Genomic DNA, 16,920 nt, shown 5'->3' on the forward strand with positions numbered 1-16,920 from the left:
TTATATTCTTCCTCTATAGAAATCAGCCAATTTATTTTTCTTGGTATTATAACAAGAAAAATGAGCACTGTTTTCATTAACATGACTTTTTTTTTGACCACGAAGAGCACAGAAACTTCCCAGTTGTGTAGCTCAGTCTGTGAGGCTAGAAAGTATTTACAGGGTAAAAAAACATGCTGCAATTCTTTTACTGTTGCAGCTTTGGTCACAAATAGCGAGTTAACTGGTTTCCTACTGATTGAATCCTGTTTATAACCTATACCTGCTAATTTAATAAGAGCCATTTCCCATATCTTATTTACTACTTGTTACTGTTGGCCTACTCTGACTTGGTTGCAAAGTGGATTGGTGCAAAAGTTTTAAATTTACTGTCTACAATGCTGTGGTTTGATCATGAACAGCTTTTGTTTGCTTCTGTCGTGCTGCATGGTTTAAAGTAGACCAGCAGGATACAAGAGAGCAATGGGGAGCTGCAAAGAATTTGCATTTTGCTGCACATGCTTCAAAATTTGCAGAAGAGCCAGGGGATTGTGGAAATCTCCTTGCAAAAGTGCTACGTGGTAATCTGACTTCAGAGTTTCTTCAGAAACAATTATCCAGATTGTGTTTCTTTTTTATTTCAAAATGTACAATCCCATTTCAGTAGATCCGAAATGTAAAGTTTTCATTTGGAGTCTTTGCCTGTCACTGGTAAACTAACAATTTCCTGGGCTGCTTGGTTATCTTCCTCCTTCGAATACTGGATAGCTAAAAACCTCACAGAAAATAAACGAACTTGGAGATTTGCTTAAGTGTATGCTTTCAAAGTTACTGTTTAACAATTTGGTGATTTGCATCTCAACTGGTATTTGCTTTCTCTGAGTTTGTTGGAGGCTTCAAGTCAAGTACCTCTGTGATATTTTAAATAACTTCAATTCGTGCTCTCGTTTTTGGCATCTTGAATGTGTAGTCCTAATAATTAATGTGGATTTTTTGGCTCTAAGTGTACTGTAAAGTTTCATACATTTGAAGTAACGTTCAACTGTCAAGTGTTAGTGTTGCAGATAGATAGGGAACGGCGGCCGGAAGATATCGTGCTGTACGGAAAGATAGGGCCCCTAATAGCCAATAGTGTTTAGTCTATGGTGTAAGCAGACGGATGTGACGTTGTAAACCTAGCTATATAACACCTTGTTACCCATCAATAAACGCCATTTTGCCGTCCACCACATTGGTGTCAGCGAGCTGATGGCCCGAGTGGCTTGGGGGTGGTCGCCGTGCCGTCCCTGAACCAGGTCGCTGCAGCCGTTTGAACTGCAACAGTTAGGTTGAAAAAGTCGTCTGTTTAATAACTCAAATGTTATTTTCATGGACTTAATCGCATTTTCAAAAAGTCCTTTCTGAACCTTGAATGTTTGTGTAAGTCAACACCCGCATCTGATCACCAAAGTGTTTTGATGGTTCTTTACTATCTTTCCATAATAAATGTTTCCCTTCTCTATTAGTGTGAGGGGAACTTGAATGTAAAGCTAATGGCCATATCAAAGAAAGAATTTAAGCATATCCACAAAGCTGCAGATGAAAAATCCCCTTTTGTTTTTTTTTTTAATATATAAATTGTATTGGACTGTTTGCTGTAGCCATCGCTGTCCAGGCAGCATTTACACTTGCTTGGATCTGCAAATCAGTACATTCAGCTCTGAGCTGTGCTGAGAAACTAAACCTAATTAAGAGTCCTACCTTGAGCACCAAGCTGAGGTGGCTTTATTAGGTGGCATTTGGCTCTTCATGAGGGCCATGGATTATCCTGAGTAGATACATCTCCAGTTACTGAAGCTTCTAATTTGGAATCGGTGCCAGCAAATAGCAGAACCCAAATGAGTGTCTGAATTCATGATGATGAGGTCTTGCTGTTGCAAACTATCATTAATATTCTGGTTGGTAGTGGCCAGCTTCCAAAATCCTGGGAATGGTAGCTTTATCCTGTTGCCTATTTTACCTAGGTGAGTCAGTGTCCTTTGTCACCTAATTATATTCCAAATGGAAGAATCTGGTTTTGAGCAGTGTGTTCCATTTCGGATGTTGTCCATCCACATATTTGGCCTCCTGAATGTAACTCTAGCATGCTACTTTATCCAACTCCATCCTGGGTAGTTTATATCTGGCTAGTATGGAATTTCATATGGACATTGATTCTTCAAATAGGGATGTAAGATCAAAACAAGCAGTTGTATACTTAGCAGTAAGGTTCAAATCGCATTTGTCCATGTCTATTCTTTATTGGCAGAGAAATAACTCTTCTGCACTTGAATTGGGGCTTCATAATTCAGTTTTGTAGTAGGTTTATAGATATTGTTACTACTCCGGTATGGTTTGCATTATTGATGCTGCTTGGTATCAACATCTGTAATATGTAAATAAACAAAAAATATTTGTATTATCTGTGATATTTAGAGTTCTTCCTATATTCTCATTTTTCTTCTATATATCACAATTTTTTATCTTACTGAAGAAAGGCAGTTTTAGCATTTTGTCTCCAATTTGCAAAGCATCGCTACAGCTCTTTGCTGTTGAGGTAATTTCTTGCCCAGAGTAGGGTTTTTTGGAACTCAGATTTTCCTATTAAAGGAAATGATGAAATGGAAGAATTGAAGGCATGCTCTGTACTGTTGCATGCTGATAGCCACATTAAAGATTTTTCTTGCCAGAGATGTATAATATCATCTGAGATGCTGCTTCTTATAAGCAGATAAAAAGTCAAGTTGCCTTGCCAACTCTTGCAACCCTTTCCATTTAGGGAAAGGCTCCGACTGAAGTAGCTTCAGTTCCACCCAGTAATGACGATCTGACCCTTTATTCACATCTGTCTTCTAGTCAGCCCAGAGATTTGAATTGCAGGACTAAGTTGTCCCAAGTTTAGAGTAACAGCTTAACCAGATGTTTGCTAGAACTTTGCCTTTTCCCAAAAAATCCCTCGGTCTCCCAAGGGGAGTTGCTTTCCCTTGCAGGTATTCTTTGAATGTTTCTCCTTCTTCCTGGAAATAGCTTTCTCTTGTTAGAACTTCAAGACATGGGGGAAATTGAGCCAATTTGATGCTTTAGATCCCTAAAGTCCCTTATAATAAACTCATTGATTCTGTTGTGTCTGCAAAACCAGCAATCTAGTGTTCAAGCGAGCTTGCTCTGGGAGTGTTGGCAGCTGCAGAATGTGATGATTTACTAATCTAAGCCATTATTGAAAATATAGAAATATCAGCTTTTGTGTAACTGAGACCTTGTTTATGTCAACAGGGCAAATTGTTTTGAGAGCAGCACTGAAAATGCTCCTTGGAATGAAAGTGTCCTCTCTGGTTGGAGAAATTATATTCATTTTTAAATTTATAGCTTGGAATCATCCACACAGGAAAGATTTATGTCCATCTTGGATGCAGGAGTCAAACTGTGTTTTGGAAACAGCGATGGCGTAGCAATGCTGCCATATACAGTGGATTCAAAAACAAAAATCCCAGTTCTACAACACGACGCCTGAAGTGTGCTTCAAGATTCTGGTTTGAGGGCAGTCTGCTTGTTAACAGTTAAATGGTGATATGTCTTGGCTACTTCTCCTAATAAATTAAACCTGCCTGGGAATGTTATCAGACACTGGGGCCAACTGGCTCCCAACTGCCCTCGTCTGTTCTCTTCAACTCCCCTCTCCCAGGGCAGGGGGGCTGCCTCTGAACTGCCTGGTGCCAGTGATCCCAATCCTGTGCCGACTCTCAGCTCTGGGAATTGTGTGGGAGAGCACTTGTTGGCATGAGCTCGTGTTGGGCAATGTCCTTTGGAGTGCGCATGGTGATTTTCTAGAGCCTGGGAACGTTTCCAGACAACATTTAATTTGTGCATGCAGATGTTAGTCCTTGGTTCTTCCACATTCTGTATGGACTAAGGTTAAGACCGACCCTTCATCTCGGAAGGGATTTGGGACATTTTAGAAAGACAGGCTTAGGAGAAAATGCCTCCTATTTATTTTTGCTTCCCTACTGTTTCCCTACTACATAAAGGGGAGACAGGAAGCATAGACTTTCGGATAGATAGTTTTGGTGGTGTTTAAACCAGAATCCACCCTTCACCCACTAGCGAGCTGGGATGAGTAGGAGTGTCGGCCCCTCATCGAGCTGTTGCATGTATATGAATTAACATATTGTGTCAGAGTAGTAACTGTGGCCTTTCATGGAAGTGCTGTATGTAAAGTATGCTTTTATGGTTGTGAGGAATTTCATTCTGATTTGGGATCTCTCTGAATGTTGAGAGTCCTGGTTCACTGGCCGGGTGGCGTGGGAGGAGACTGGGGGGGGGGGGAAAGTCTTGAGCCTTTTGGGCAGTGTATCTTTATGTGAGTAGGAGAGTGGGGAGACCCTTTCATTTCCTCAGATGTTTCTGCTAGTGGGCAGGAGAAGACCTATGTGGAGCTCACTTTATTATTGATCATCCAGGGTGATTTCCCGAGGGCTCTTGAGTGTTTGATCATGAGTCATTGGAATGGGAGTCAAGCCCTTGTGTAGATGAGCCATTAAAAACATTGATGCTAATTCTAGTTCTAAGCAGACCTTCCTGGTAGTTCCTGGCAGTATTGCCACCGCCTTTAACAGATCCCTGTTTCTGTATCCCTAAAAGTGACTGTAAGTGCAGTGCTGTGCTGTCTTCTGAAACTAATGAAATCCATTAACTAATTTCTCTGTGAAAGGAGGAGAAATAAAAATGTCGCTTCTCTTTAATAAAGCACTGAATCCAACCTCGTAAGTTTATCAACTAAGCTTAGCAATTTAAATTGAAATTTAAATATCAAAGCTTGTGTTTATACCTGCGAGTTTGGCAAACTTGGCTTCTTTATGGTAAACTTTTCAGACTCTTAACTTCAAAGGTAATGTACCACCCAGTCAAACTTCAGGTGCTGTGATTAGCTAGTGGAGTTGCAAGGGGCTCATCAAACAAATCCACTTCATTGCTGAGATGCAAAACCTAGCTGAGTGTTACTTAAGTAAAATAAATTAACATTTCCAGTGGTCATAGAACAAGTCTGTGACAGAGCCGAGCTTGATATATGGTTTGAAGACATGCTGCCCATTTGCAAACCTATGCTTTTCTTGATTTACTTAAATCTGCTCTTAATACGTGTCTATCACTGGAGGCTCATTTTTCTTTGCTGCTCTGATCTTGTCATCGAGAAAAGGGTCCTCTCTCCTTTCCTCCTGCTTTCCTGGTCTGCTTGATTTACCAGTTAAAGTTTTGTTAGTCTATAATTAAATCTTAAAGTACAATGCTGTAAAAATCTGTTAAACATCGTGTTTTGTGGAAAATAGTGTTTAGTTCTGTGATCAAGGGGAATACAGAAAATGGTGACAATTACTAGGTATAACATGTTCTTCCTCAGAGTCCAAATTTTCCTGTGTTGGAAAAAGCAGCCAGTTAGTATCTGCATGGAGAATGAGGTTGATACTGAAGTGGTGATACCTCAAGAATTAGGCTATGACAGTTCAGTTTCAGCCACCCATGGTGCTTGTTTGAAAAATTAGATCAGTTTATGCTCAAAAGCAAACAAAAAAGAGCAACACGAACCTCCCCTTTAAAACTGAATTTTGTTAAGAACTAGGCTGAGGAAGTTTTGCCTGTTTTAAGGAGCATTACAACTATCGACTACTTAAAACCAGAGAACTTGTTCACCTTTTAAAAACATTATCATTTACCTTGAATCACGTGTTCCATTTTAATAGCCTCCTTCATATAGAAAATATAGCATTAGATTCCAGCTTAAATGCAATCGTGACGATGCTCTATCTTCTATGTGAAAGGACCTACTTTGTACATTTTTCCATGTTTGACATCATGGTGTTTTGAATAACCATGTTCCATATTCATATCAATTTTTTTTGTTGTTGTTGTTTTCAATTTATGCACAGCACTTGCTCTGAAACTTGGGGACTGAGTACACCAAACACGATAGATCAGTGGGATACAACAGGCCTTTACAGCTTCTCTGAACAAACCAGGTGAATATTCTGCCCTCTCTTGCATCATAGAAGTCTCGTGGGAGGGATTGGCTTTGGAGGGTCTGTAATGGGATGCTTTAGCTGTAAAATAGACTAAAATGCTTCCTAGGCCTCTCGTGGTACAGCATTTTAAAATAATTGCTTGCCGGTATAGAAATCCAAGTGTTCTCAGCTGATGTTTTGACCAATGAAATTCTAATTCTGGAGTACTCCTTTTTTCATGCCAGTGCCATTGAAAGAATGGGAAGACTTGTTAAATGCAAGCTCTAATGTGATTTGGTACTTATATTAACAAAGTTGAGATGCTTAATTCTTCTAGACCTAATCTTACAAAGTGTTTAAACTGCTTTATATGCCACAAGCTTTCAGTTAAATCTCACTAATTGGATCAGCTACGAGCTACTAAAGAATTGTTTGTAAATTCTTCAGTAGCTAATATGGTGGGCAAATTCTAAACAGGGTCTTTATTTTTTCATGTCACATTACTTAATTTGTGTATTGAGGTTTGTCTCCCATCCCATAACACTCATAAACATCTGCATTTATGTAAGCATATGCAGTCTTGTCTTAAAACTAGCAAAACATTTTCAGCTGGTAGCAAAGCAGATGAAGTCAAAAAGATGAACTGTACAGCCCTTGCAAGATGTGCATTCATGCTTTTTGCATTACAGTTAAACTGCCATGTGGATCCCTTGGGCAGCTGACTGCTTCTAAGCTTATTTGCAGTCTTCTGAGAATTTTTATGCTTAAAGCCATAAATCATCCATGCCACAGCAAAGCTAGGGGGTTTAGAAACTCAAGGGAGTATTAAGTGTGTATATATATTTTATTAAACAACCATCTTATCTAAAAAAAATATATGAAACAATCATCTTAAATACTTGGAGGTAAAGTGGCTTTTCAGTGAACCCCAAACTCACTGGCAATAATTCGTGCAGCTCAAAAATAATTTAAAGCACTATTCGATACTATCATTTTTCTTGCATTTTGAAGCCTTTTAGCAAGCATATAAATGTCGTTAACAGTGCCAATCCACAGAATTCTGAGAATAAACAAGCTACCCATCCCATACGCGTACGCTGTTGTGTAGGTGATTGAGGCAGCATGCAGTCTATAAATTCTTCTTAACGTCTTTCCCATATAGATCTCTCGATGGCCGTCTACAGGTATCTCATCGTAAAGGATTACCACATGTTATTTACTGTCGCTTGTGGCGCTGGCCAGATCTTCACAGTCACCATGAACTTAAAGCAATTGAAAACTGTGAATATGCTTTTAATCTTAAAAAAGATGAAGTATGTGTAAACCCTTACCACTACCAGAGAGTGGAAACACCAGGTAGGAAGACTGTTTCGGCCATTCTATAGCAGCATCTGTCTGTACTTATTCAGCATAATGTTTTAAATGAAAAATAGAGAGGGAGGATGTGTCCTCTTGCCAGAACTGCAAGATGATTGAAAATACAGATTTTGAGGAATACTAACCACTGAACATTTTTAATAATAAAGCTACTGAAAAATCCATACTTTACAAATGTGTTGAATGCTTTTGATAAATACTTTCAGCTCTACTAGCAATTTCCAGTTGGCTAAGTATGATCCAAAATTAAAATTGAGAATGGAAATGGCTTACCATAGCTGATGCGGAGTTACTTTACTCAACAGGGATGTCACAGATCAGTTTTGGATAGCTAACAATTAGAAATCTTCAAGAAATAAAAAGACATTTTTAGACTTTTTAGATTTTTTTTTCCTTTTGGTTCACAGAAGTGAAGCGTGTATTTTTTGAGTCTAACTAATGCTTTAAAACTTTCTTTCCCAGTCTTGCCTCCTGTACTAGTGCCTCGGCACACCGACATCCTAACGGAGCTTCCACCTCTCGATGACTATACCCATTCCATTCCCGAAAACACTAACTTTCCAGCTGGAATTGAACCACAGAGCAATTACATACCAGGTAGTTTCTTAACTTTAACTGTAAACAGTATGCTTAACATAGTACCATTGAACACAAATGGGATTTTCATCCTCCTAAGTGATCAAATACACGCTTTCTTATTTTCTTGATTTTGTGAATGGATATATTCCTCTTGAAATATCTGATCATAGTTATTTGCAAAGCGCAGCCCTGTGCGAAACCACATGTACAGTTGCGTTAATACAATAAGCTAGCTTAGGATTCAAAACACTAGTGAATTTAAGTAGACCTTTCCCTCATGCTTTAAGCCTGTTTTACAAAATATATGGGGTTGCCAAATGCTGTATATTAGAGATTGATTAGTAAACTGCTGCTCAATTTCTTAGCACAAAAATATATGATTTGGAGAAAACCTTTTATGTCACTGTTCTGGCAGCTTAAAGTTTTGGGTTATTCTCAAACTACAGGTTGCAACTGATGAAAGTCTGTTTGCATGGTTTGCTCCTGTTATGTCCATATACCCGTGTCCTTTTTTAATATGAACGAACAATGTAATAAAACGGGGCAGTGAAATAATTCCTCCTCCACCTGTTTGCTTCATCCCCACGCCAAGCAAGTATCAGGCCGCTCCTGAGTGCACATATGCACGTGTCCATATTGTTAAGTGAAATCAGCAACTGTTTCCTGCCCTAAGTTCCTGTTTCCTGTCTCTTCAGGAAGTTGCCTAGAATGTAAAACCACTCAAAGTTGAAATTTTCTCAGCAATGTTTAATGCAACTACCTTGCAGTATCCAAAAACTGATGAATATGCTAAAAATTCAGAAAATAAGATTACTACCTTGAGCATCAAAATGTGTAGTGTACAAAGCGTATGTACATGTCTTAAGCAGAAGGATGTTTGCATTTTCTTAAATATGTCTCAGAAATGACACCTAAAATCTCAGTATATTTGATATCTGGTCTATTTAATTGGTGGCACATTTGTTCCAGCTAAGGAGAGCAAATCTTTTGAGAGCAATTTAAAGTATTGGAAGTTGGTGTCGCTTTTTAAACTTTTTTTTTTTCCCTACTTGAGTTTGAGGGCTTTTGATAGTGTGTGCAGACACCTTACTGGAAAACAACCATCTGAAAATTCACTGCATTAGGTAAATGAGCTAAAGCAACTCTAGACAGTAATTTGCAAGCAGTCTGAAGGAGGCTGTGAGTATTCACATGATTTTCCAATACTTATGCAGCTCCCCACAGCTTGAATTTCTGCAGAGGCCTTTCCTCTCCTTGCCATTAACCCCTTTCTTTTCAGCTCATATTGTGGAGTCTTGCCCTATTTGACCTGGCTAACTAATCTGAAGTGCTTAACAGGTTCTGATAAGTCTCATGTCTTCAGAGCCTGCTGCAGAGATCCTTTATCTTTAGCTGCAGACCCGAGTAATGGCTGTGGTAACTCCACACTGTGACACTGTCTCCATACTCAGTCTACATAGAGATTGGTGTCACCTGTGCCCTAGGTGACACCTACACCATATGCTTGTTGGGCAGATGGTGACCAGGGAAGCACTGGGATGGCCTTTTGGGGCAGCGTGTTCCCTTCCAAGCTATCCATGTGCTGAACAGCGTTGTCCCCAATTTTGGCAGCGTTCCCTCTGCTAAGGGTTTTTAATGCTACATTAGAGCATTTATTTCCAGCTGTTTGTGCTCAACATCTGAACCAAAAGCTGTATTAATAGTACTACGTGGGGGAAATATCTGTTCAGATAGACTAGATATGGAAATTGTCTGTGCTGAAGAGCCTAGATTAGCAACTGGAAACAGGAGGTGTGGGTTAGATTGGAAATGGTTATTGACCTTTACCATGGCTGTGGGTTTAACTATAACAAGTTACTCAGAGGTGGGTGGAGCCCACTTTATTGTATAAAAATATTTAAAACAACATGTTTTTATCATCATACTTCTTGCTAGCAAAGATTTTCCTTAATCTTCATTTTAAATGCTCATTTGAGTTTTCTTTGCCATGAATCTCTAATATTTAGCATGATAGCTTTATGGAATGCACAAAAGAGGCAATTTTTCAGTTCATTTTTATTTAATCAAGTTTCCTTCTGCTGACTTCATTCTGATCTTCTCTTGCTGTGAATCTCTGACATACTTCATAAAATTTGATTTTAATTCTTCAGTGAAAAACTTTAGCTTCACATTTCTGCTTTTTGGTAACATTGTAATTAAATATGTTTATTCTCTGTCTCAATTACAATTCTGTGACTAGCAGAGATTAGTTACTATCAATAAAGAAATTGAGGTTCTGCCTTTAATTTATAGGAAAAGACACTTGTCTGGTTCAAAGACAATTATTTCCTGAATAGCAGTTGGTTAACTCATTGTCTGGATTGCAAAGTAAATTTTTGAATGGAGAAAAAGAACACCTGTGCTCTCTGATATTTAGATTCTTTTCTACAAATAGACACAGTTTCAAGTATCAAAATGCTTCAAACTTGTTATAGAGTTTACTTCAGTCTGCGAAGCACCTTCTTTAAAGAAAATTAGTTGAAAGAAGAGATGTTCCTTTTTATAGAACTTGGAAGTTAGAATAATAAAAGTAAAAATAGAGGTTTTTTGAAGGGAAACTGGTTTGATAATATAGCTGCAGTTAATGAGTGAAATCAATTGTTGGGTATTAAGGAAATATAGTTTGGAGGGGGCTGAAGCTGTTTTATATTAAATCTAGCAGCTTCTAACCTGTGGGAGGGTATCTGATCCTATGGTTCTGGTACATAAGGCAGCTTGCATTTTTTCTCTAGAAATCACCAGATGGTTTTTTTATTTGTATTTCTAGTAAATGTGAAAGCTGTTGATCACAACTGCAAAATTGTTACTCACTGTAGTGAAAGTGCCCTGCATTGTGTGGAACAAACAAGGATTGTCCATGAATTGTATAACTTTGACCCATAAGCAGTTGATAGACATACAAGAGAATACGTTTTACGTAGACAATGAGACATTTAATGGGTCTGAAGTCCTACTGGAAGGAAAAAAGGCCTGAAAAGTAAAATTCTAACTCAGTGCTCAGGTAACATGTGAGGCTCATGGCAACTTAAGGACAAAACCCCAAAATGCTAAATCTTGCAAATTTCTCCAGCCATTGAACCAATAGATGGATATTTTTTTGACAGAAACACCACCTCCAGGATACATCAGTGAAGATGGAGAGACAAGTGACCAGCAGTTGAATCAAAGCATGGATACGGGTAAGATTTCTCTTTTTTTACCATTTTTCAGGAATAGGGATTACTAGCTGGGATTCATCTACACAGTGTCATGAATTTAGCTCAGAAGAGGATGGTAGCCCTCTGTGTAACCTGATCTTGAAATTATTGCTCTCATTTTTTGTGGACAATATGACTTCTGCTAGGGGCATGTTTTTAAAGATATTGTGCCATATTAAGTCCCTTAAGTCCCTTTCATTTAGTTCATAACAACCTACAAATCTGAAATCTTTGCTGAAAAGCTTTAAAATAGACTTTGAAAGCTGGCTGTTTTCAACGTACCCCTGGCTTCCCCTGCTGAAGACAAGCAGGAAGATGTTAGGTTCATTGGAGGCAAGATGTCTGTAGGCCTGAAAAGGCTACAGAAAAGCTACTTTCAGAGAACCTGTCCTTGATACCTTATCATTTCTGCCATATTTCAAATGAGTTCTTGTATAGAAGACTCTACTAAAAGGATAGTAGTGTCTTTGTGTCTAGATAATCTGTTTGACTTTAGCCTTGGACAAAGAATAGTTAACGTGTTGGATAAGAACCTCCTGCTGTGTGCTGGCAGGCTTGAGAGAGTTTTTGGTTAGCTAATGTTAGCTTCCTTTTTCAGTTAATTGGAATGAACTACACTAGCTTATGTAAGAACTGCAATATTTTCCTACTGTGTGACAGTAGGTACCTTGAACCCCTGGCTTCAGCAGTAAATGTAGGAATGTTTCTGTGCAACCCCTCTTTTCACCTAAATTTTGCCTACCAGTGCTCAGATTGCATTGGGGAATCCCATGTTTTTCTGAGGTTATTCCTCCTTCCTCAAATGAGGAAATCCAATTTGTTCTTTTCTAGAGATTAAACCCTCTCCTTTGAAAATAGGGAAGTAATCTCAGTTGTCTTTTTCTGCCCACTTTTTTCTTAGCTGTTCTCATTGAGTCTTGGAAGAAGTCATTGATTTCTCACTGGATTGTAAATACTGTACATAAGTATATATTCACATAGTGTGCATGCAGTGAGATCTCTGCCAAATGCGATACTAAGACATTAACAGAATCTCTGCGAGCAGAGTTTAGGTTCCCAGGTGTCTGGAAAATTAAATGTAGTCTTAATTTAAAATGAGGATGTGACATGCTGGAAAACCAGTTGTAGGATTAGTGAGGTTTCTTAATTCCAAGTAATTGTAGCGTAAAGCTAGTACCTAGATAATGGTCATGCCTTCCCATTTGAAATACTGGGAATCATTTGCTCTGAAACCATCCGTTTTGCTCCAACAGGATCTCCAGCAGAGCTGTCTCCTAGTACTCTCTCCCCAGTTAATCACAGCCTGGGTAAGATGGAAATACTTTCAATTGTTTGTGTGTGTGTGTGATCACTCCTTTCTATATGTAATTATGTTAAAAATGTGCTCTCAAAAGAGTGAGAGTAGGAGGAGACTTTTGGGTTCGCTTCCCAATAAACATGTTTGAGTTAATAACGAGTGCTAGTTACTCCCATAACCGTTGAGCTCCTAGCAAAGAGAAAGGCAGGAGCTGCATTTATAACATAAAGGGCAACTTAAAGGACAGTAACTAGTCTTATGGGGGCCATCAAACCTCCCCAGCCCATGAGTGCTCCCCAGACCTGCTGTCTTGCTGTGTGCAGCTGTTCTGCTGTTCTCCTAACGCACCGTTTCACCTGGGACCACAAGACAATAGTTGCTCCCACGTTAGCTACCGACCTGCTTTGATCAGGTGCCATTGCTGAGTGTGTACAAGTGTCTAGGGAAGATCGGATTCCCTGGGATTTGTTTAAGGAATGGGGAGCTGATAAGACAGGAACATGCTGCTCAGAACGTAGAGTGAGTAATTAGGCCAGGTTACAAGGGGAAGTAAAGCAGCAAAAGCTGAAGATAAACAGGGAAATTGCTGAGGTGTGGAAATGAGAATAAAAGGAATTTAGAAGTGCCTTGTAAGAGGGAGAGGAAAAATGGAAATAACGTAAAATAAGGGAACATCACTTTCTTATTGATCGGTTTTGTTCTATGTGGTCCAGTGTTTAATAATTTCACTTTAATATTGCCAAAATCCTTGCAAGCTACAGAAGGGTAACAGAAGTGCCTCAATATCTGTCATTCACTATTTGTCACTATGTTTTGCTGAGCAAAAACACAAGTACTGAAGTACATGGACTGTTGTCAGATTAGGTCACCTCTTCTCCTTCCGTAATCCTCTCCTATTTTCTTATATTCCTTTATCCCCCACCCCTTGAATTCCATTCTGTTTATTGGGGTAGATAAAAACAATGTCAAGCAAAATTTAATTGGAGTAGTTTGAGAAGTCTACACCCCTCCTTCCTGGAGGAGACGAGTAACAGGGCAGAGAGGTTTCTTTTCAATTTCAGATTCTCCATTGCTTTTATTATTTGTTTGTGTCTTTTTTTTTTTTTTTTTAGACTTGCAACCAGTTACTTATTCAGAGCCTGCGTTCTGGTGTTCAATAGCATATTATGAATTGAATCAAAGAGTAGGAGAAACCTTCCATGCTTCGCAACCTTCACTGACTGTAGATGGCTTTACAGATCCATCAAATTCAGAACGATTTTGTCTAGGTCTGCTTTCCAATGTAAACAGAAATGCTACAGTGGAAATGACAAGGCGACACATAGGTAAAAATCGTTGATCTTTTAACTTTGATCTCGTTTTAGCCATTAAACTGAGACAATGGAAGCAGGATGAGCAGAGCTGTCCTTTGGGCACGTTTTACCCTTGTGCACCCAGCAGTTGAACATCTCCCTTGAGGCTTGTTCTAGAGAGCATGACTTACTCCTGCTAAGGACAGAAGTGAAAAGATGCAGAAGTCCCTGCTGCCCAACCCAGAGAGAAATGTAGCAGCTTTTGGTACAGCAGCCGGTTGTGACAGGAGTTTTAGTGATGGCTGAAGATGAAAGGAGCTGCTGCCTTTCCTCTGTCAGTATCTCCAAGGTGGTGGCAGCAGCGGTGTCACAGCTGTCAGGCTGAGAGCAGGTGCAGGACAAAGCGCTCACCTGTAGAGATATTTTTTTTTTCGCTCACATAGCTGTTTTCAGTCTTCTGGAAGATGATGTGCTGAACAGAAGCGCCCCGTGGGCAGGTTGTGGCCTTCGGGTGCCTTGCTGGACTGCACTTAAATTCATACTTATTTATAGTTGGCTTTTAAGCTGTAATTAGAAAATGCCAAAAGGTTGCTCAGTTTATTCTAACCTTTAAAATGCAAATTGGACATACGCAGTACCTCTTGACTTTTCTGAAATGTGAAAAGCTGCCATTGGGGTAACATGCTGTTTTGACATGATCGAGATTTTCTTTGAAACAGATTTTTTTTGAAACAATAAAGAATATCATTTACCACAATGCAGCATCTTTTAAGTTTTTGTCAAACTATATTTTAATTTTTGCTGAATTCTGTTTTTCCTTCATTTAGCTTTGTTCATTAGTGTTTTTATTTTTTACCGAAACCTCTTTAACAGAATCTTCTGATTCCTCTTTAACAGAATCTTCTGATTCCTCCTGCCCCAAATCCAAATGTTTATGTACTAAAATTTAGATGTGGAGAAATCCAGGATATGTCTGTGCTGACTAATCAAAATGGTCAATGATGAGGAAAAGTAAACATGTAAGGAGGGTTTTAAGAGAAGATTACATTTTGTTTGAAGAACATTTTTCAAAAGAAAAGAGGGAGAGGGATTCTTAGAAACTAGAGCCTTTAAAAGATCTCTTAATCATAAGTAGCTTGTTTTTAGAGATCAGTCCTATATTCCTTTTTTTTTTTTTGTAGCAGAATATCTAGATTTTTTTTTCCCCCTCACTCAGAACAAGGCCACAATTTAGAAGTGAAGGGGGTGGCTTTGGGATCTATTTTGGTAACAGGACTGAACAAAGTCCCATTTTTTTTGTCAAAGAAGTAGGGAAGAGTTGCACAGTGGGCTGCTTAGTAGTGTGGGTGCATGGGATGAGTCTGTAGAGGGGAATACTCTTTTTTTTTTCTTCTCCGTCCCCCATTATCAGTGGCATGTGCTGCTTTAAACATACAATACTTAGTGCTGGCATAAATTTTGATAATATTGAATTTGATCCTCCTTTTATTCCACTTCTAAGTATTTCTTCAAGTGAAAAAGTTCTTTGGGAATGACTGCTGCTTCCTAGCCTGGACTTGGTTGCAATTCCTTTCGTGGTAGAAAATTCAAGCTCCCTCTTGACTAAATGCCTTTACGCTTTTCCTTCAAATGGTATGTGTTTGTGAGAGAGGAAAAAAATGCAAGTTAGTCGTGCTCTGCTCCCACTACAGCTGTCAGCCCAGCAGTATGGTCCTCTAGATAACTGATTTCTGTTGCTGTTATAAAGAAAAACCTTGTCCTTCTCTGGAAAAAAAAGAAGAAAAACCCTTTCTTGTTTGTAAATCTAATTGGGTCATAGCATAACTGGAGTTCCTTTGGGTTTGTTACAGGAAGGGGAGTACGTCTCTATTACATTGGTGGAGAAGTTTTTGCTGAGTGCCTAAGTGATAGTGCAATTTTTGTTCAGAGCCCCAACTGTAATCAAAGATACGGCTGGCATCCTGCAACCGTGTGCAAAATTCCACCAGGTTAGTAGTCTGAAAAGGTCTTTTATCCTCCCCCAAAATCCAGCGTGTGTATTAATTTGCTTTCCTTTGGACACATAGGAGGGGTTTCTTCACAGTTTTAGGCTTCTGTGTAGCTAGTGTGAGTATACATTAATTGTACCTCTATGATTTTTATTCTTTTCTTTGTAGGATGCAATCTAAAAATCTTTAATAACCAGGAATTTGCTGCTCTTCTGGCTCAATCTGTGAATCAGGGTTTTGAAGCAGTCTATCAACTTACTAGAATGTGTACCATAAGAATGAGCTTTGTTAAAGGATGGGGAGCTGAATACAGGTAAGAGAGAGAAAAAAAAATCTGTGCTGTTTAAATTTAATCACTTTCTTGTTTTGGCAATGCTCTGTTTCTGTCCGACTCCAAAGCTATAGGTACAGGCTTCTTGCCATTACCGTAGATACTTTCTCTGCAGGTTGAACACATTTTTTTTCCTTTCTTGCCATTGTGCAAATAAAACAGCTGGAGAAGACATGTTTAAGGGAGGGCAAATACTTTGGAACTCGTAGCGGAAAAACTTTGCAGGAGTATGATGACTGTGCATGTATGCGGTACAACTGCTAAAAATGATTTTTTGAGTGGGGGGGAAAATAGTCCTTTCTCTGCCTTTAAATGGATTCCAATTGTGTTCTCTATTAGCAAAACTAAAAACTAACTTAGGATGGTGCCTGTTTTTAATGTAACATGGGAATTATTGGGAAAGAAAAACATCTGGCTTTTACTAACTAAGCAGTTTTAAAGAAGATTTCATTATTTTGGAGAGTTTAGAGTTGTGGGTTAAAAAAAATCCCCTAAACAGATCTAAAAATGTTCCCTGAAAGAATAGAAATATCATATCCTATTGCAATACATAATGACTTTTTTTTTTTAATCCAAATTGTTCCTGATTTTGAAGTTGAATGATATGGTGTTGGTTGCGCAGCAGATCCTGGTCTTTTGATTCTTTTATCTGCCTTGTAAAATATCCACGTAAATGTGAGCACCAGTATGTGGGGGAGGACTCTTGGCTAAGTGAAGCCAGTTTTGTAAAAACCTAGTTAGATGAAATGCGATATTTGAGTAATGGAATAAATTGGTACCTCTTTGTTGGTGAGAGGTACAGAAGAAAAAAAAAATCTGACCTGAGTTTA

General features: G+C 38.8%; 1 protein-coding gene and 1 long non-coding RNA gene across 3 annotated transcripts in view; both read left to right on the forward strand.

Moving 5' to 3' along the window:
* LOC148595417 (uncharacterized) overlaps nt 1-16,920 on the forward strand; it is a 379,015-nt gene that overhangs the window by 359,620 nt on the left and 2,475 nt on the right. The gene's annotated exons all lie outside the window — the stretch shown is intronic.
* The window catches only part of LOC104575154 (SMAD family member 2-like), a 31,251-nt gene that overhangs the window by 12,271 nt on the left and 2,060 nt on the right, over nt 1-16,920 (forward strand). Inside the window, exons 2-9 of one of the 2 annotated variants that reach the window (XM_088520842.1) lie at nt 5,919-6,008; nt 7,153-7,346; nt 7,830-7,964; nt 11,090-11,164; nt 12,436-12,489; nt 13,592-13,804; nt 15,622-15,759; nt 15,928-16,072. In XM_088520842.1, coding sequence (XP_088376968.1) covers nt 5,919-6,008; nt 7,153-7,346; nt 7,830-7,964; nt 11,090-11,164; nt 12,436-12,489; nt 13,592-13,804; nt 15,622-15,759; nt 15,928-16,072 — 1,044 coding nt within the window. The remainder of the gene's footprint in view (nt 1-5,918; nt 6,009-7,152; nt 7,347-7,829; nt 7,965-11,089; nt 11,165-12,435; nt 12,490-13,591; nt 13,805-15,621; nt 15,760-15,927; nt 16,073-16,920) is intronic. The other variant, XM_088520843.1, reaches the window with a different exon arrangement.

Source organism: Tinamus guttatus, unplaced genomic scaffold, assembly GCF_059628265.1.
Source record: "Tinamus guttatus ecotype Peru unplaced genomic scaffold, ASM5962826v1 Tinamus_guttatus_pri_ptg000103l, whole genome shotgun sequence".
Lineage (NCBI taxonomy): Eukaryota > Metazoa > Chordata > Aves > Tinamiformes > Tinamidae > Tinamus > Tinamus guttatus.